The 22,254-nt window shown below is 35.7% G+C and overlaps 1 protein-coding gene across 2 annotated transcripts in view; it reads left to right on the top strand.

The window, feature by feature from the left end:
- LOC121425003 (solute carrier family 49 member A3-like) overlaps positions 1-21,394 on the top strand; it is a 34,216-nt gene extending 12,822 nt beyond the window's left edge. For both annotated transcript variants that reach the window (XM_041620918.1, XM_041620919.1), the window contains exons 2-9: positions 3,070-3,225; positions 9,559-9,849; positions 11,025-11,165; positions 15,469-15,585; positions 17,164-17,316; positions 18,339-18,496; positions 19,615-19,808; positions 20,278-21,394. In XM_041620918.1, coding sequence (XP_041476852.1) covers positions 3,070-3,225; positions 9,559-9,849; positions 11,025-11,165; positions 15,469-15,585; positions 17,164-17,316; positions 18,339-18,496; positions 19,615-19,808; positions 20,278-20,447 — 1,380 coding nt within the window. In that variant the 3' untranslated portion in view covers positions 20,448-21,394. The remainder of the gene's footprint in view (positions 1-3,069; positions 3,226-9,558; positions 9,850-11,024; positions 11,166-15,468; positions 15,586-17,163; positions 17,317-18,338; positions 18,497-19,614; positions 19,809-20,277) is intronic.
- The last annotated feature ends 860 nt before the right edge of the window (positions 21,395-22,254 follow it).

The following is a 22,254-nucleotide window of genomic DNA, read 5'->3' as shown; positions in this document are numbered from 1 at the left end:
CCACTTCAGTCTATGTATGGTGAGTGGAGCCAACGCAGTTCAGCGGAACAACCAAAATACAGAGACTGAAGCTTTTGGTCTACTGACAAGCGTGAAGTATGGTCAAGATAATTCTCAGAATAAATAGTTAAAACAGAAATCAAGCACTTACCACGATTATATGGATGAAGATCTAACGAGTGGGCATCTGGGCACAGACTGGAACCTCAAAATTAACAAAAAGTTCTCTCCTCTTACCCCCGTCTCGATCGGCCATTTTGTTACAGTTCATAACAAAAATCCCTGGGTTAGATAAAACAGAGAAGTGAAGTTGCGTGATCGACAGCCTAAGTAAGTCACTGTTTTTTCCCCTTTTAAGCTTATTTTTCCCCGTTTTGGTGCATTTCAGGCCAAAACGGAACCCTATAATCTTTATTTTGGTATAGTTCTTTTTACATAGTTTTGTAAAATGATAAAAAAAATAGACAAAAATGAGCCCCATCGGCGGCGGGGGATTTTGCATGTTTTTGTTGATTAGACAGAGTCTACTTCTTTACTGTAAATAAATCAGAATAGATCGCTTTTCAGGCATTGCTTTATTTCTCCGGCAGTAGAGGCACACGGCCAATATGGGAGACTCTCTCCAATAAGGGAGACAATCTCCCATATTGGAAACTTGCTTTGCAAAAGAACAAAAGAAACAACACCAACAAAAGTATGATTTTTTCCACCCAAACTTTTGTCCCACCGAGGTCAGAAGCCCATTTGTTTTGTGTGTGTATGACAACAAAAATCCTTATAAAAACAAAAGTAGACGGTGAATTTTTAAAGTAGACGGTGAAAAGGGGTAATATTTCATGAGGAATCTGCTTATCACATTTTTATTTGCCGCCAAGGTAATCCTTTTTAAGCAAATGTAAACAAAGAAAATTGGTCTCCCAAACTGGAGACTGTCTCTGGAGACTGTCTCTGAAATTGGATACCAAAATTCTTTATGAAAGTCTCTGATATTGGAGAAAATCTCTCTCGGGAGACAGTCTCCAATATTGGCCGTGTGCCTCTACTGTCCGGACTTGATTTACTCTCACTATCAGATCTACATACTTCTCTTCAGTCTCCATTGATTTATTTTGATGACTAGTACTTTTAATACTAACTACTAATACTAGATACATAAGGCCAAGTAAAATAAGAAAGTAGTTGATCGTCCTCTCGCGCATCACTTTTGGCCACCGCATGAAAATTTTTTATATTTACTATTTTCTAAAAAAAAAAAAAGAAAAAAAAATTGTGTTGTTTCTCGTCCACGCCATCTTCCCTTTTTAATTGCAGCATCAATTTTCTTGTTATTAACTATTTTTATGGCTGCTGAATAATGAAAAAATTCACAAGATTACTCTGGGATCTCTCTCGCAACTTCAAAAACAATTGCAAAGTCCGATATCGCTTAATTGCAAGAAAGAAAAAAATTCTGATTTGGTTTTTTTATTGGAATTTTGAAGATACCATCATAAATTAGCGGGGAAATAAAGTTTGCAAACTCAAATAAGATCACGGATTTCTTCATTTTTAGTGTGTTTTCGGGGACCCCGCTTACTGAATCTGAACTAATCCGTCACGTGCCCTGGAAATATGGGGCAGATAAATCAATTCTAATGACGTAATTTGTATTTCAGCGGGGTTTTTTGGTGAGTGATAGCGCCTGTACTTAGATGTGTGTTACGGTGATTGTGTGCTTGTGACTCTGTTGGTTGAACTGCATGTGTGCTAGGATGATGTGATTGACTGTGCTGGCATGACATGTGAATTTGTGAAATGCATTGCATTTTCTGGCGAGTTTTCTAATGTCAGGAGGCAATGCATCGAATATTCAATGAGGGATGTAATATTCAATATCAATTAAAAAAATGAATAAAAATTGAACAGTAGTATTAAACATTATGTAAACGAAGAAGCACCCGAAAACTGCGATGCGAAACCATGCCCAGAGCTAAAAATGAGATTGGCTCTGGAAAATTGAACAAGACTCCATGGTAATAAAAAAGACCCCCCCATGCATTTTTTACCCTTAAATAAATTAAAATGTTTAAATTATTCACTTGACATGAACATTCTGTTTGACAACAATACAGTACCAGTATACATCAATAGATTTTTATCGCACAATACATTTTCCATAGATTTCCAATCAATCGTAGATATTTATGCATATATAATAATTAACATATATATATATATATATATATATATATATATATATCTACTCATTTATTATTAATATTGAGCATACATCGATCACATAATTCGAGCTTGACATGGCCTGACAATCATTTGAATAGAAAATAGCAACAAAAAAAAGTAAATAGTAAGGACCTCCCTCATCACTGATGTCAAAAATCGGACCGAGAAAATGCCTCCTTGTTCTTAAAAGGAATAGTAAGATAGCAAATAGCAAGAACCTCCCTCATCACCGCTCTCAAAAAACCCGGACGGTCAACTACTATGTTTTTTTACTTGGCCTAAGTCAGGATTGTATCTTCCTCTTTCCATGTTTCTCACAATTAAAATTTTGATTTATTTTGTCTATTTTCATTTCACTGAAATAAGAATTGCGGGTTATTCCATGTCAAATTACCAAAAAACTTGAAAATGTTAACCTGGCCACTTTTTTTATTTTAATCAAAATTGCTATACTTGTGTAATGTGATCCCACAGTACCAAATTTCAAATTTTAGGTCAATTGGGTCAGAAGTTCGCGAGTTACGGCACATTGAATTTAAAGATTTTTCTGCAAAATGGGTGTGGTTGCCTACCTTTGAAATGCCACTTGGCCAATCTTCATAAAATGGGTATTGATGGAAAGGGAATTAAATATGAATTTAAAGTCTGGCATCATTGTTAGGATCATATTGACGGAGGTGTTTTTTACACTTGGACACTATTTTTCATGAAAACGTAAATTACCTACATTTGAAGAATCAAGGTACCCGGTAAATTAAAACTTCCGTTTTGTATGATTTCACAAGGGGAATGATATTAATTGTAAAGAATTGACACTTTTGATATTGCTTTTATTTTATCGAAACACAGACATGGATTACCTTTGCCCCGATCGCTAATTATGCTGCTGTGTACCTTAATACAACAGATGCCAATGTCAACTGGCTGTCGACTATCTACATGGTCACCACTCCATTTGGATTTGTTGCTGTGTGGTTATTAGACAGCTATGGTCTTGCACCAGTCGTAAGTTCTCTTTACTTTAAAATTCCTACTGTTGAGTGATTGCAAGTTCCATGCATCATGATAATTTAAAGTATTCCACATTTTTTTAAAGATTATATCAACCATGTACGTATGTAAAGTGGTTGTGTCTGGTAATAATATGCTTGTCAAAACCATCAGGCATTTTACGCTGTGGGCTCGATATTTACTTAAAAATGTATTTAAAGGTAAATTTTCAAAATACATATATTAGACCCAACCATTTGCTTAATAATATGGGATGTTTTTTCATGAAAGTTCAGGTTAGATTATTCCCTGATTTACAAGCTGAATGTTTGGAACTAAATATATCAGGATGTGTACAGAAATTAAATTTTCTTATTGATAGTATGTGAGCTTAATCTCGTTTTATGATTGACTGAACTTTTTATCATCAGTAGTTTGTTCGGTATTATGGATGTAACCAAATATGTAAAGTATTTTTTCATCTTTCTATTAAATTGAAATCTTATTTTATGAATTGACCCCCCCCCCCCCCATCTCAGCTGCTGATTTCGCGATCGCCGCAAAAATTTGCACATGCATTTAGCCAGCGGTATACTACAAGACTTTTAATAATTGTAATTGTTTATATTTTTTATTATTTAATTATGCAAATAAGTGCATGAAATTTGCCCTAATTATTTTGTTGTGTATATTTTTTTCCTTTAACTCACTTTGTATAGCTAGTAAAATGCTATTAAATCGTTAGAGTATCAAGTTTTACATAAACAATTATCTACCAAAAATTTGCCCAAATATCATTGATTTCTTATGTATTTTATTGATTTTTAAATTCTTATGTCTTTCTTTGTTTTTCTAACCTATGTTTTTTGTTTGTTTTTCTGATGATCTTTGTCGTGGACCCTTTTTGTCTCACCTGCATAGCAGAGTGAGACTATAGGCGCCGCTTTTCCGACGGCGGCGGCGGCGGCGTCAACATCAAATCTTAACCTGAGGTTAAGTTTTTGAAATGACATCATAACTTAGAAAGTATATGGACCTAGTTCATGAAACTTGGCCATAAGGTTAATCAAGTATTACTGAACATCCTATTAGAGTTTCATGTCACATGACCAAGGTTAAAGGTCATTTAGGGTCAATGAACTTAGGCCATGTTGGGGGAATCAATATCAAAATCTTAACCTGAGGTTTAATAAGTTTTTGAAATGTCATCATAACTTAGAAAATATATGGACCTAGTTCATTAAACTTGGACATACATGTAAGGTTAATCAAGTATCACCAAACATCCTGCATGAGTTTCACGTCACATGACCAAGGTCAAAGGTCATTTAGGGTCAATGAACTTTGGCCGATTTGGGGGTATCTGTTGAATTACAATCAAAACTTTAAAATTTTTTGGATATGATTCATGAAACTTGGACATAACAGTAATCAAGTATCACTGAACATCCTGTGCAAGTTTCAGGTCACATGATCAAGGTCAAAGGTCATTTAGGGTCAAAGAACTTTTGCCGAATTGGGGGTATTTTTTGAATTACCATCATAACTTTGAAAGTGTGTTGGTCTAGTTCATAAAACTTGGACATAAGAGTAATCAAGTATCACTGAACATCCTGTGCGCATTTTAGGTCACATGACCAGGGTCAAAGGTCAATGAACTTTGGCCATAATGGGGGTATCTGTTGAATTACTATCATAACTTTGCAAGTTTATTGATCTGACTTTTGAAACTTGGACCTAAGAGTAATCAAGTATCACTGAATATCTTGTGCAAGTTTCAGGTCGCATGATCAAGGTCAAAGGTCATGTGAGATCAATGAACTTTGGCCGCATTGGGGGTATTTGTTGAAATGCCATCCTATCTCTGTAAGTGTATTGGTCTAATTCATAAAACGTGGAAATAAGAGTAACCAAGTATCACTGAACATCTTGTGTGAGTTATAGTAGTTTTCAAAGTCAGCACTGCTGCTACATGTATGTTGAATCGCGTGATGCAGGTGAGACGGCCAGAGGCATTCCACTTGTTTCTATCATAAATAACTTAATATAAATCCATATAAACCAACAAAAATATTTTAAGAATAATCATACATTTTATATGATTTTTGGTTGAAAAACATTGCATTGACTTTGTAGTACATTTGTACCCGGAATCATGTTTTTGAGCAACTTTGGGTCTGACAAGCACTTACAAAATGTTCAGTGATTTCAGAACCTCTTTCAAGGTCATCAAAAATTTGATCTCAAAAGATGCGCAAGACTTGAAATTATAAAGTCTGCAAGTGGCGGGGTCAAAAAAATTTGCACGGTAGCGTAGCGACAAAATTTGCATAAGGGTTAATGCTTTATCGTGTTAAACCAAATTTGACTTTCTGTAATCTGTAATATTGCCTGGTAATTGCCTAGTGGCATTGCACAAGGGCAATTCCATGGTAACGGAATTACAAATCAGAGAAATTTTGCTGTTATTTTTGCTCACAGCATCCAGATATCTCAATATTTTCAAATTTTCTGAACCTAATACTATGCATGGCCACTAGTGCTATATACTGAACCAAGATTTTTAGAAAACCCCTCACACGTTCAGATGTGAATGACGGATATGTGCTATGGTAACGGAATTACCAGAGAAATTAGTAATTTTGCAACCCAAAGTTTAGTAAAAGTTTCTCTGAAATCTACAACACACTAGCTCCAAGTTAATGTCTGATTCAATTCATTATAATGTCAACTTTATTTTGAAAGTAATTTATTCACAAATATCATCAACAAATTTTGATGATTGGTCTTTCTTTAGGGCAAGTACATGGTAACGGAATTACACATAATGGTAACGGAATTACGCCTCTGACATTTGGGAAGGAAAATTATATTTTTAGGCATTTAGGACTGGTGAAATGCCTCAATAAAGCTTGTTTATACATTCTTCTCTAATACTTAACACAATCTAAGTACTTCACGTCTCTAATATTAAATAAAATATAAGTATATAGTACGTGATAGGTGGCTCTACCATGAATAAACATGATTTTACAAAATATTAGGGATCAGTAGTAAAATTACATTTTAGTTCATTTTCAATTTTAGGGGTATTAGGACTTACTAGCCACTTTTTGCCTCCTGTACTGATGGAAAGAATTATGTAAAGGCCAAAAATCATCACTAGTAATCATGGTAACGGAATTACATGGACTACAGCCATATGTATACACATTAGGAATTTTACAAAAACTGAGGACAGCATGTTATCAGATCTGCATATTTAGTCAAAGATTTGTGTAGATGATAGTTTAAGATATTCTAAAGTATTTGAATACTCAAAAGAAACATAGTTTCACACACAATTGGCATCTTAAAACAGTTAAACTGAAAACTTTCTATTTGGTTGTTCAATAAATGATTTGAAAACAAGAAACAATGCTGAAACCTCACGAAAATAGTGTTGACATTTACATCTTGAAAAAATGTAAACAACTAAGTGGTTGGTTCTTAATCAGTGCACCAATCTAATTTTTTTTTAAGGTAAGGATTCATTTTCTGTCTATATGTAGCTCACTGAGGACTGCAATTATAGCAGATCTGAGTATAAAGTCAATATCGGACATCTTCCTGACAGATGTATTTCCCAAATGTGACCCTAAGAAACTGCAGTGATTTGATGATCTTATGTCATATTCATGAAATTAGTTGGTTTTCTTGGGCCATGATTTTTTTTATTATATTAAAATTTTTATCTGTTATATAAAAGATGAAAATTTATGCGAGATGCATTTTTATCTTCCGTCTCTAAAGATATGTGACAAAGCAGTGCCTAGGATATAGACATGTTTATCGCGTATCCAATCATTGCATCACAGATGATGTGCCTGCACCAAATTTCCTTTGAAGAAAAAAAAAGAACTGCAAATAAGGTGGAGGCTACATGTATTCTCTCTATACATTTTCAATTTCAGCAATATTTCTAGGTCAATTCGCTCAAGACTTTGAAATAAGAATAAAGGAAAATGATAAATCATTTAATCATTAGAGTACTACTCTAACATTATTCTTGTAGATTAAAGAAATATTTCAAATAATTTTATTGACTATTGTTTATGAAATGAAATGAAGTACAAAATGATGTGATATTGACTTCATATTTTTGTTCATTTTTTTCAATTAAATCCCTGTAGGCACAGAATTTGATTTAATGCCATCTCACTCATTTGCCAAAACTCATGGCAGAAAGGCTTTTAATTGGTTGAATGAGATGAGTGCTACAAAAAACAGCCTTTCTCATTACAAATTGGTTCAAAAATAGGTTTGTGTCACAGAGATAAAACAAAGACAAAATGGTTATTGGAATACCATTTCGGAACGAATTTTAGGTGATTTTATATCACTTATTTTAATAGAGATAAAATATTTCATTTTATATCAGAATGTATATGAGAATACTACCACTGTCTCTTAGCATTTCTCTCACAGCAGAATGCTGTACATACATTTCTACCCATTTCAAACTGAGTTATGTTGCTGTTCTCAGATGTTAATGACCTTGTTGGTCTCAATATTATCACCATCCTCTCCTTAGAGAAGTGTTCACATTCTGTGTATCATCCTCACTTGAAGGGTCATCGTCGTTACTCACTTTATCCGTGAAGCAGTGATTATTGGATGATGCTGACTTTGCATGTTTCTGAGCATCCATTGCATACATGTAGGGGTGGAGCACATTATTGGTTTGGTGCTAATTAAGGCATCTTGAATATCTGTCAAATCCACCTTACTTTTGGAAATGTCATCTGTATAAAGATTTAGTATGATTTTTTGGCATGTGATTCTTGTAACATCTGTAAATTATGGATCTCACTTCAATCTTTTCCACTCATTACTTTTTACTGCTCGCTACACTGTTCGCCAATCAATGCCAGAGTCTGGTCCCTCACCATTGCTTGTTGCAAAGAATATATATCCAATCTTCCATTGCAAGGACAGTTACACAGAAGATATCGCTTAAACTAGTGGGCGGTCCCTTCTGAAAACTAAACCCATTTCTTTGAAGCAGAGAAATACTCCCAGCCGTCCCGGAATTTCTTTTACTGAAAAGTTCATTAAGTCTGTTGAGGGTGAATTGATCAGAGGCAATTACAAAAAAAAGGAATGCCATTCTTTTCCAAGGCACACACAGTCAGTGAACATGGTCACTTCGTGATTGTGCGTCCAGTATTTTTGATCTCATTAGAACTGGTATTTGGCAATGACATTTTTTGCAAAATCAATCTGAATGAGAATTTTGTTAAGATCATCCTGCATAATCATTTTGCTACTCCTCCCCAAGAATTGATTGCCCATTAATACTTTGTAAGGCATTCACCTACATTGTATGCTCCATCAATATACTTTATTGATGCTAATGTACATTATCTTGCCCTTTTTCTGAATGTTATACTCAGGCCATATTGAATGGGACTTGTTGTCAAGTAATTGTATAATTTCATCCTGATTTAGAGTGTAATTACTAATCAGAAGGCTTTTAATGTTTATAACTGTGATCTACAGCTAAGATATCAACATGCCATTGGAACAAAATTGGCTAACGCACACCCCTTTAAAGATATGATAATGGTAATTCCGTTACCATGTAATTCCGTTACCACAGTTACAGCAGAATTAGAAATGATATTTCAAAAAAATGTTGCTCAGTCTTTAGCAAGTCACATGAAATCAGAGAATTCAGAATTATATAAAATTCAAGCAAGTATTTAGTTCATAGGAAAAACTTTTCAGTTTCATGGTAACGGAATTACATCCGTTTTTGTAGTAGATTGCAAAATTTTCTCTGAGAAATTTGAAAATACCCATGATAAAGACATTTGCTACTGGTAATTGTTACACCTTCACACACAACATTAGATGATTTTGAACCAAAATTGTAAAATATTTTTTTAGTTATCAAATTTATCCAAAATAATGTAAAATACATGTTCTCTAATTGAAAATGGTCATCAAATTCAAAAGATTGCTCCGCAAAAACCGTAACAGATATTTAAAAAAGGTTTTCAGTTCCTTAAAATATAAGGTTTTGTGTAAAAAGGACATTCACATTCAGATGCATATTATTAATTTTGAATTTTACTGTTTTTACCCTCTCCCATGTGGAATTGCCCACAATGCACTTTGAGTGTTAAATGTGCTGATAAAATGAATTAATACCATGAGAGCTTTGTTAAACATTGAGATATCTAAAACAAGTTAAGCCACATTATGCACTTGTAAGTAAAGTTATAAACTTCATTCAGAAAAAAGAATGCCAAAAAGTTGTCAATATTAATTTGTGTTTTATTGTTGTTGTTTTTTTTTACTCAGATCATCCTTGGTGCTTGTTGTAACACTGTTGGCATCGTCATCCGCTATGTATCAGTATTCAGCTTCTTCAGCAACTATCGATACCTGGTCGTGATGGTAGGCCAAGGCCTGGCATCGTTGGCCCAACCTTGTTTCCTTTTCACCCCCACCAAGGTGGCGGCTGTCTGGTTCCCAGAGGGCCAGAGGACCACTGCAAACACTGTAGGATCTACGTCCAACCCCCTGGGAATCCTCATCGGCATGCTCCTCTCGTCGATGCTTGTCAAGGAGCCGGATGACTTGAAGTTTTTGGTAAAAGATAAATGATAGCAATATAGCGTCAAACACTTATTTATCACGAGTCTCTATCGTACTCTCCAGGGAAGCGTTTCATCAACATTTTTGTCCGACAAGTTGTCAGATCTGACATCTTTCCTTGATTCTGATGGGCTGAGAGGTACTCTTACTATGGTAATTGTCGGATAAAACAGAACTTGTCGGACAGTGTCCCTTCATGAAACGCTCTCCTGTAATGCAGTATAATTTCCCTGGATTTTTATAGCAGAGCAGCTGTTACATGCTTGCATGTTTCAAGGAATAAGTCCCTGTCAGGTACTCGTTTTCCGCACCTGGGTTGAGTGCAGCACATCTTGGATCACTTCTTGCTGAAGGAAATTACAACATGGCTGGGATTCGAACACACGGCCCTCTGTTTCAAATTCTGGAGTCTAATCCATTGCACCACAATTGATATAGATTATGTTTTAAATCCTTCTCTTGTTACAGTTTGATACAGGCAAACAAAATCCACATGATTCACACAAAAAAATCAAACCAAATTGTAGCAAGAATATCATACCTGTACATTGTACTTGTACAGTACATGTACATCAAGTTTCAGGGATTGATCTGCACATGTACATATTATACATGTATTTTTGTAACGGTACTTCTACATCCTCAATGATCACACAAAAAACAGGGGAGAATCAGTCATAGAGATTGCCTATATTCATCTCCTAATTATAAAATGAAATTTTCAGGTAAATGCAGTTGATGCAAACAAAACAAAAATTGTCTGTTCAATAATTAAAAACCTGTCCATTTTTTAGCGAAATCTGAAGCTCCGCAATGTCTAATTAATGAATGCCAAATGTTTTGAAGGATTCAGGCAGAATTGAAAAAAAATCAAATGTTTTTGTCCGAATTTGTAAAAATCTATTCAAACTCATGAGAGAAATGTAAAATAAATCATTGGGCTCCTCCTTTTCACCATTGCTAGTCAAGGAGTGAGATGGTTTGCGATTACATTGGTAAAATAGATAGTAAAATGTATATGTATGTTCAAATGGTTGAATTTCATTCAGTTATGAGACCATTGATGTTTGAAAGACAATTAGCCGATAGACACTCAGTCTGTCCAAGCAGTTAGATGTATGTTTTAGAAGGATTCTTTTGAGCTTTTTTTTTTGTTCATTTGTCCACAGTTGTTGGTATACATGATACCTGGTATTGTAAGTGGGGTGCTAGCAGTGGTTGTCATGTGCTACTGTAAGAATGCCCCGCCCACTCCGCCTAGTGCAAGTGCAGCGTCCCATCATTCATCTTTCTTCTCAGGTCTAAAACAGGTATGTTGACCTCTATATTATGGTTAAAGGGGAATCCAGCCTTGGCCATAAAATGTTGTGTTGGGAAGGAGAAAAATAAATTGAACAGAATGGTGAAAGCTTGAAAGAAATTGGACAAGCAATAAGAAAGTTATAGCTGCTTTAAAATTGAGATCTAATAATAGGTCGATTTCAAATTGGCAACTGGGTAAGTAAATTATGGCAAGGGGCAAGGACAACTTTCCCATAGGCCATGTACTGTATTATCAGGGCTTTGTGGTTTTCTCCTAAGTACCCATTCCCTGGGGCAGTAATCTAAATATAACCCATGTAGTATATTGTTTTATGTCCTCATGAAAGAAAAATATAATTTGAAATAAAACTTTTGGGAAAAATGACATTTTAGCCATAATATGTATCGGAGTACATGGAAGAGTAGTCCTTGCCTTACATCACTATGACATCACATAAGCGGCCAATTTGAAATCTCCATGGGTATAGTGATTACCAATATTTACAACTTTTAAAAATTCATATCTTTCTTTTTGTTTGTCCAATATTGTTCAAACTTTCACCCATCAACTTGTCTGATTTTTCTTTTCCTTATAAAAACATGTTTTTATTTGGGTTGGATTCCCCTTTAATTGGTTTACTGTAAACCAATTTTGTCTTTTTTCCATTTGGTCTCATCCCATATGGTCTGATCCTACTTTGGATATAAAACCAGTTTTTCTACTAACCATTTGGTGTAATTGCCATTCAACCCATTTACACGTACCACTTTGTCTAATTTCTAGTGAGGCTATACCAGGGATTTTTTTTCCACGCTAGTTTTGAGCTCACCAGGACAATAAAGTTACATTCGACCCTGTAGGAACTTCAGGTGCTTTTTTTTTCTTTAATTTTCATGGCCTTTTTAGGGGGAAAATTTGCCCCAAGCCCCCAAGTTTTGTTTTCCCTGGGCTATGTCCATGCCCCTTTAGGTCTAATATCCACTTAAACCACTTTGGTTGCTTGTACATGATTATATTCTGTTTATGAATCAATTTTTCATTTGACAAAAAAAGGATGGGACTTCCCTTTAATGTTTCGTAGAAGAACGACATTAGTAGGACAGACATTTATTTTGTCAAAGGTCCCTTCCTAGCAACCGAGACATTGGAGAAGGAGATGTTTTGGAGATGCTTTAATGCTGACCCTCAAAGGACAGAAAGTTAACATGTTAAAATTGATCAGAATATCAAGGATGAATGCAAAATATTGGAACATATATTGAATAAGTTTGAGATCACAAAGTAATATTAAGACTTGGAAAATGCAATCAATATAATTTTCATACTAACACAATGTTAGAATGTAGACAGACTACATGTATCATTCATATATCTAGGCCATCAATCATTATCAGCCTTCAATTAGATTTGTTATCAAGCAAACTTTATGAATCTGTTTGACATACACTTGAACCAAGATTAGTTTTGTTGTGGGTACTTTACATGCTTGATAAAGTACATGAACATGCCGTTTGTTTACTTTTGCTGTATTGTAGATAAATCACAGTTCTGAGCCCTGGGACAATTTATCTGAAATTCAAACGATAGAAAGTAGAAAGTGAACATGATTACAATGATTCAAGAGATCATCATGGATGAATGCAAAACATTTTATTGAAAAAATGAGATTATTGAATATGTTCAAGAACACAATAAAGTAGGCAAACCCATAATTAAACTCAAGAAAGTGTGATCCATATGATTTCATTACTGCATAGTGTTTGAATGTGGAGCGACTATCATTCATAGATCCAGGCCATCAATATTATTCTTCAAATAGAAATGTGTTATCAAGCAAACTTTATGACTCTGTTTGATGTACAATTGAACTAAGATTAGTTTTGGTTTTGGTAGTTCAGCTTCGTTTACATGCTTCATAAAGTATGTGTACATTATGCAGTTTGTTTACTTTTCAGTTTTCGAGATAAATCAGAGTTCTGGGCCCTGGGACAAGTTCTGGGACAATTGATCGAAACTTACTGTACGGCCTTTTCACACATGAATATTGAATCATCACTGTAGTGATGATTCAGGAGTTCATGATTCTAATCATGTTCTAGTTTGGTTTCACACATGCTAAAAATTTGTCATGAGCCTTATTTTTCACTGGAATCATCATTCAAATTACAATTTTTTTACCGTGTGAAAGGGCGGTTAAATACATGTCCTAGGTCTGATAACACAAAGCTTTGAAAGTAATTGATTGCTGGTTTGATCTCTATGGTTGATTCCATTTATTACTATTAAATGTCATTTAGTATTATTTGTTTGGTGTCACTTGTGCGTGAGAGGCAAAAAGCGAACTGAATCACCATGACCCGCAGGTCTCCCCTCCCCATTCATGTATAACTGATTAGGGGGGATGCAGGTGGACCGCTTCACCAGGGTTCCCCCTACCCTTATACATGTAAGAATAGTGAAGTGGGTTCTTCACATGCAAAGGTAGTGACTCTCCTCTGCACGGGGCCTCCGATTGACGTCCTATCCGAGGGACAGTGTTTTCCACTGTAACATACATGTAGCTGGCATCTATGGAATAGGAGAGAGACGTTTACACAGCGCAGGCTTCAGTCATTCCGCCTGTGGTAGACTCGAACCCATGAACTTTGGTTTGAAAAGCAGATGCTTTACCAACTAAGCCAACTTCACTCAGTGTGATCAATCATTGACACTTGTACCAATTGACACTCGAGAGATATCTGATGTTGAAATAAAAGTGTTACCTCCTTATATAGAATATTATTGAATATGGGATAACACAATCATAGCTTTCACCTACCATTTTCTTAATTGATACATTTAATTATTTAAAGATTCTTACTTTTGAAGATCAGTATATTCAGGACAGAAGAGGATCCAGGATTCTCCTAAGGGGGGGGGGCATATTTACCCCTAAGAAATTTCGACAAGCAAAAAAATGTTTTTTACTAAAAATGAAGGTCATTTTATCCCACGTTAAATTTGACAAGCCAAAAAAGGAAAAAAAAGGTTTTCAGTAAAAAAAACTGGAGGTCCTTTTGTCCCATGAAAAGAGGTCCTCATTTGTGTATGAATGATATATTCCAATTAAACATATTTGCTGTGGCTCTCAAAAGGGGGAGGGGCACACTTTTGTATGGATGTCATTTACATATTTATTGACTATGGCTTTCAATAGGGGGGGGGGCACTGGCCAGATGTTCCCCCCACCCCCCCCCCCCCCTGATACACCTCTGATTCAGGGAATTTCTCAGGCTCTTAAAGTGATTGGTTAACATTGGTTTGACTTTTTAAAAAAATGAGCTAGAAGGTCACACTTGTCACATGTGTCTGTGATATGTTACAAAAATGAAGCCAAGAAAAAATTGCGTTCGAAAATAATTATTTAGTGCTTCAAAAATTGAAATATAATGTGACCGGAAACACCATCTTAATTTCATCCCATACACTTATGTGTACTATATAGGTGTCTATAAGACACCTATTAACAAAATCGGGGTTTGCCTTGTAGTTTAAGCTTTTCATTCTCAATAATGGTTGTTTTAAGGGTTTATTAGTTCTAATACATGCACTTGTATACACATGTTTCATCTTAGTTTGAGAATTTTTTTAAATCGACTGCTCACAATGTTAAACAATACCTTTAAAGTGATATTATTGACATGATAAATAAAATGTCCCTTATCCACATAATTAATGTATCCTCTGTAATTAACATTAAGTAAAATTTCAGCATTTTCAAAAATAGCAACCTTAAACATTTTTTATCTGTTATAGAGACTAAAGGTCTTTTATCTTATTAATTGCATGATAACATGTTGACTTTGTTGATGTGTGTGGGAGGGTGGGTGGGTGTGTGTGCCTGTGTGTTGTTTTGCTGCATTAGTATGTAATGTCTACATGTGTAGCATGGTAAAGGGTGAAGCGTATTATATAAACAACAAATTGCAATGTACTCAGAATGTCTTTTTAGTCCAGTGTATTTTGGGGGTGATTTCAAGATTAGTGTTTGCATTATTGATGTGGTGCTGTGTCTGGTGTTAAATCAACACAAGCTTTAAACACCAAAATTGAAATCCACAATGTGCACTTAGTGTATCTTGTATTAAAGTAGTACATACTACTGCAGTCCAGTTGAAAATAAATGCATGCATTGTCTTATTCATTTATTTTTTTTTCTTCATTTTAAGCATGCAAGTTAATTCAGTTTGTTTCTCAGTACATGTAGGCACTTAACTGTAAAATATGAATTTTATCCTGCAATATAACAAAAATTTACCTTTGATTTACAGATCATACGCATCAAAGCCTTCTGGGTCCTATTTATTGTCTTTGGTGCTGGACTAGCAGTTTTTAACTCCATCATAACTATTATAGAGGAGGTTTTATGCCCTGTTGGCTACAGTGACGTAAGTATAGAATACTGTATGAAGTTATTTAGATTGTGCACTTTTTGTGTGGATTGAAATGAATCCAATGACCAGAGTAATGATATGCTGTATATTAGTGCTTTGAGCCGTTATGGGAAAAGCAGTATAAAACTAGCTATTATTTTTATTATCATCATCATCATTTTCATCATCATCATCACCACCACAACCATCATCATCACCACCATTACCATCATCATCATCGTCATCACCACCACCATCATCTCCACCATCATCACCATCATCATCATCATCACCATCATCATCATCACCATTTTCATCATCGTCATTATTGAGATGTTGTGTGTACTCATACAATGTATATCACTGTAGTTTTTAATAAGTGATATACAAGTAGTACTGGTACATTGCAGTTTACAACATTATACTCCGGGGAAGGAATATATTCCTTGAACGTAAAGTTGTCTTTACATTTCTGATGTGAAAAATCCTTGTTTTAATAAATTGCCTTTTCATATACACTGTAACAAAGTTATTTCTCATTTTACCGAAAATGCTACTCGATATTAAGGACATGTTCAATTTTTTCTCAGCTCAGAATTTTGTTTGTGACATTTACATTTTGGATCCCTTCCACTTGGCTTTGTTTGATTGTTATTCATTCTTGCATTTGCTTGTGATTTTATGCAAGATATTGAGCAAATGTTTTATTCAGTGCCAATTTTGAGATATTGTCCAACCAAACTGCTTTTCCTTCAGTATGGATCCTACATGTAATCAAATAATTGACTAAATATATTCAGATTCAGATATTTTTATTGTCCAATTGGATTCAAGTACAAATGGAAATTCAATTTGTTCACACAAAATCATTTAGAATATTACATGATACACACAGAAGATTACACAAATTAACAAGCAAAGATAAGAGAAAGTAAGATAAAGTCAGTGGGGTAACATAATTTCAAGTATGGCTATTAAATGCACGAATTGACACTGGAACAACAGAATTTACGAAGCGTGAGGTTCTGCCGGGAAGGGATCTCAGACGTTAGCCTGACCTCATCAAATTATAATATTTATGAAGGGCATGTTTCTTATTGGTAAGGATCTCTTTGGCTTTTTCAAGGACTCTACCTTCATATTTCATGTTGTCAGTCATTTCTTTTGGCTAAAGGAAAAATTTCTAACTGATAGTAATTACTACATGTACAGTAGTTCTATTGACCAACACACAAGTGAAATTCATTAAAAGACAATGGCCCACATTGCTATCCTGTAAACATTATCATTTTTCTTGGGTATTAGAATTATTACTCATGCTCGTACAGTTCAAGTGCCCTAGACTATGTCTCAGGGTAACTAGATTTTTTTAAGGTACCTCTTGCATGTAATTCTTACAAGTGCTCTCAATGATGTATATATTATTTTAACATTCTTGTGAACCTTCTAAAGTTTACACCGGCAGGGCAGTATAGACTGCAAATTGCCAGTGTGCTGCTGCCATGTGAGTTAGAGTGCTACCCTGAACCTCTCTACTCTCATGAACCAAGGTCCAATGACATGTTCACTCTTTATACATCTCCTCTGTTACAGAATTTCTCAGGCGTATGTGGGGCTGTCCTCATTGGCAGTGGCATCGTGGGAGCGTTTGTATCCGGGTTGTACGTTGATAGGACAAAGAAGTTTGCTCTCGTTGCTAAGGTCTCCTTTTCCCTCTGTGCTGTGTGTATAGTAGCTCTATCAGTGGTAAGTCTGCTGCCCTCTTTAGTTTATATTGCTCCAGGGTTCAAAAGGCATGTACAGTAGATATCTCACATTCAAATCTAATTTTATCATCTTTGTCTAATAAAAGCGTAATTCTCTTTCTTTTTTATCGTTTAATGAAAATTTAAATGATGCTCTACTTAAAGAGTACTTAAAGATCTCTTGCTTTTCTTGTCAGCCTCTCTGTTACTTCTCAGAGATGCTGTAGTACAAATCATAGTAACAGATCATAAGGATGATTTTAGTATTGAATGTTATGATATTAATTTGTAAAGACAATATGTATTCATTCGGCTGCAAGTACTCTTTATTGCCATGATGTACGAAACAGACAAATTAATTCTTAATTTTGTCTTGAATGTCTCTTGCGATTATGTTTTTCCTACTGCAAAGGAGTTCAAGCCATTCTGCGATTGAGGGTTGCACACATGAATGAGTAGTCAGTATAACTGTATGTGACGGTATTTGTACCATTCACTTGACTTGCTTATGACATATATTTTTAGTTTCCATTATTGACATTACTAATTAATGCAAGACCAGAGTGTAGAGTTAATGGCTGCTTTGAAGCTACTGCGCTCGTCTTCTGCATCATACATGTGCATGTTGCTTACATTTGTTAAGGGAAAAGATAAAAGCAACTGCCTCCGCTTTATTATTCTCCTGAAAGCACCAGTCTCTATATTAGTAAACATTGTGCATTTTCACCAGTATTTTGATCTTGACATGTTTTTCCTCTAATACCAGTGTGTCTGCTCAGTTTGTAGAGCATCCATCTCGAAACCAAGATGTTGGGAGTTCAAGCCCTGGCCATTTAAGACCAAAAGGACATTAAAAGTTGGTAGTTGTTGCTACCCTTCTTGGGCATAGCACAAGGTCGGTCTGGCGCTGCACAGTGGCTGCCTGTTCATGATCAGTTGGGTAAAATGATTTTTTTTTCTTTATAAGATTTCTATTTCGATTCATTTTCATTGATTTTTCTGTTTTTGTTTTATTCTATCTAGATAACAAGATATCCCAATATACCTGCAGCTATTGTTGGTGTGTGTGCAGTTGTAGGCTTCTTTGGTTTTGCCCAGTTCCCAGTCTCCTTAGAACTAGGCGTAGAAGCAACATATCCGGTGTCTGAGGGTACAAGTGCAGGGTTCCTCATCATGTCTGGGTAAGTCATTAAAGTGTTTAATCAAAAAAACATTATTTAGGCCCTGTCATGTCATTCAAGCCCTGCTGCTGGTGAGTTGGAGGAAATCACCTGCAACAATTTGAGAGCCTGTTCGAAACTTTTCTGTGTGTGCAAAAGAGACTTGTGTGCACTCCTGTGGGCAACTGCATGCAAGATACTGTCAGTGCGGCCGACCTGCAGGTAGCAAAAAAATCACCAGCAAGTAACATGCATGGCTTGCTCACAATAACATCACAAAACCCACACTCTAAAAATCCATAACTCTGTTCATCTTTGATCGATGTTTGCCAAATCATCACTAAAATCTTTCTTCTTTCTTTTCTTTTAATTAAACCAATTTCACACCAGGGTTAACTTCCCCTTTAAGCTCTCCTCTAAGTTATATTGAGCATACCATGATAAATTCCATCACTCTCATGTTTAGTTAAATATTTCCTTAGTAGTAGCTGAATGGTTAGACCTCGACATCCCAAGGACAACTTTTACACTCCAGCACGGCTCCACCTACTTTTTTTCAATTTAGAATCTTTCTTTGAGCTTCCTGCCAAGCTGTATTTGTTGTACTTACACTTCAACCACTGATTGTTATACCATTCTGCAGTCTAGTATACAGTACCCTTTTTTATTAGCATCTGAATTGTAAGACCTCTAATAATGGCAATAATAATAGCTGGATTTATAGAGTGCTTTTTGCCTGAGGATACAAAGTGCTTACCCCGGGATTCACTCAAGCTACCATCACTGGTGCTCAGTACATGCATGGAATTAATCCTGCCAGGTACCGATTCACCTCACCTGGGTCGAGTGCAGCACTGTGGGGGATAAATTTCTTGCTGAAAGTAAGCCATTGCTAGGAATCTAACCCACAACCCTCTGTTTGAAAGGCGAGAGTCAGAACCACTAGACCACACAGAGACCCGATGAACAACTCTTTAAACTCCAACAAAGATCACTTACAATGCCTGATGCCACTTATTGTCAAAGGTGATGCAGGAGTAATGGAGCATCTACTGTTCCTTCTATCACTATGGCACATCTTTCATTAAGCTCCAAGATACAGTCATTTCAACTACTCTCATTGTTTTACCATGTTGCAGTCAGGTTCAAGGTTTCCTGCTCATGTTAGCTGCTGAATGGTTAGCCAGACCTCTGACATCCCAAGAACAACTCTCAAACTCCTGCAAGGTGCCACATACAGTGCCTTCTGCCACCGTGGCGTCTATGTTCCTAGATGATTCAGGAATAATGGAGGACCTATATGTTGGTGATGCAGTATCCCAAGACATGACTGGTAAGCAAAGATAAATGGAGGATAAGTGGTATTTTTCTAATCAAACAATTAGGACAAAGTAATTTTGCTTGTGGAAATGCCACGCAATGTTTTATACACAGTATCAGACTCTTCAGATTAGAGGTAAACGTTCCAAAGACGTTACAAAAAGGAAATATTCATCAAGGAAGTATACACATCCTGTTGTTCATTAAATTATTTTACAGTACTTAACGTTTCTTTAATGTCAAACCAAGGCTTTTTCCAAATCCAGCCCTTTATCGTTGATTGAGTTCTTGTTGTTGTCATATCCAGTTTAACTGCATAGCAAATTCAAAATCTTTTGTTCTTATGAAGAATTTGGACTTCAGTGATACGGGTAAACCTCAAGTACCGGTTTTGATTTTAAATATTTTCTTTTCTCATTTTGAACCCTTCATCCCTCATTGCAATCGCACTCATCACTTACTATCTGTTTCCCTTTCTGCAGTGACAATGCTGTTTTTTGCTGGCTACGCTTCCCTCGCTGCCATCATCTACGTCCTCGGGTTCCACACCAGGTACAAGCGCTTGCGATCTGAGCATTGCAACGCTGCGGACGCCATCCTCAACTTCAGCAGACACCATTCCGGCAGCAACACGCAGAACGTGATTTACTGAACAACTCAAGAACATGTTTCCTAGACGAGCCCTGTATGCTTGGTACTACTGAATTCTGTCCTTGCCATCTTGGGTAGTGTTCTTGAAGCACCTTGTAAAGGTCACTGCACACCTTATGACTGGTCCACGATCCAATTTTAGAACAAACTGCATTTTGCTCATTTTCTGAGAATGAGAATGAAAAGTACCTTTATAGTTGAGGTTCAAATCGACTGTAAGAATACCAATATAACAAATCTGGATGATAGCAAGCCTTTATTTTTGGGTAAAGGCCAAGTTAATTTCAAAGCATAGCCAATTGTACAATTGCTATGACGTTATTACGACTGGACATTCAATTTGCTTTTATTCTAAGGATGATAGCATAATCACAGATTTGAACATAGGTATTCGTACGATGATTCAGAACATTACACGGTAAGATATTCCAGGTCTCAATATGAGCATCAGTTTCTGTGTTTATTTTTCAAAATCGGGTCACAGACCAATCGTAAGGTGTTCTGCGGCCTTTAGTGAATTTACTGATCTGAGCCAATGAGATGCAAGGATTCAGTAGCTTATAACAAATAGTGAAAATCACTGGACTATTTGTTTCATGAACTACTTCCCGGATGTATACACATCTGTGTAATTTGGGAAAATACCTGTTATTTTCTGATTTTGTATTCTACCATCAGAATGGATGTTGTCTTGCTCTATGCTATGGGAATAAAAATGTGTCGTGTGCTTCTAGTGGGTGTTTCATAAAGCTGTTCCTAAGATACAAATGACTTTACGCAAGACTGGAGATCCTTTCTTGTGCTATGTGATATCCCTATGTAATTTATTCATGACCTAAGAACGATAACAAATACCTGGGTCCCGTTGTATAGAGACTTATGCCCTTTTCACACGGTAAAAAAAATTGTAATTTAATGATGATTCCAGTGAAAAATAAGGCTAATGACGAATATGTAGCATGTGTGAAACCAAACTAGAACATGATTAGAATCACGAACGCTAATCACCGTCACGATTACAATAGCTATCATCATTACAATGATAGATTAAGATAGATGGATTTTTTCAAATGTTTTATTGTCAAGATGGTACAAGTATGAAAGTCTTATACTGGTGTGGTAGGTTGTTGTTTGATGTGCAGAGCTCTACTTTCTCTGTGCTTCTTTGACCTTGACATGAACACAATGGAGACAAGATCTGGGGCCCCATTTCCTAAAACTTTTTATCACAACAAATTTGCAATAATTTAAAGCTAATCAATGTGAATGATTTATGTAAAGTTGTTATAGAAATAGTACATTTGTCAATATATATCAATATAATATGTCTGTAAGAAATGGGGCCCTGGGGGTCCGTTTCATTTGTTGTAAGAACAAATTTGCGATAGCAGTTAAAATCTACTTATATCCTTCAATTTTATTTGCTGATAATGCATTTGTTATTATAATAAGTCTTTAAGATAAAAGATCCTGGGGTCCATTTCATAAAACTTGTTACAATAAAAACTTTGCAATAACAGTTAAAAGCTCCCGAAATCCTTCAATCTGATTGGCTGATAGTACATTTGTTATAGAAATCACGTTTTTTTTTTAAACAAGTCTTTATGAAACTGGACCCATCTTCCCGAAGCGGTGGCCGGCTAGTGTCGATCTTATGTCTCAAGTTGTCAGTGGTGTTTGTCAGGTGGTATTATACAGTGCGTCCCACAAAACAGGAAACCCGTTTTCAGAGACATATTTCACAATTATTAAATATGTTTTTACCCTGAATTTGATATTCGTGGCCGGGGGGGGGGGCACTCAGTGTA

This window comes from Lytechinus variegatus, chromosome 12, assembly GCF_018143015.1.
Source record: "Lytechinus variegatus isolate NC3 chromosome 12, Lvar_3.0, whole genome shotgun sequence".
In the NCBI taxonomy this organism is placed as follows: Eukaryota; Metazoa; Echinodermata; class Echinoidea; order Temnopleuroida; family Toxopneustidae; genus Lytechinus; species Lytechinus variegatus.
This window is presented reverse-complemented; position numbering and strand designations above follow the sequence as displayed.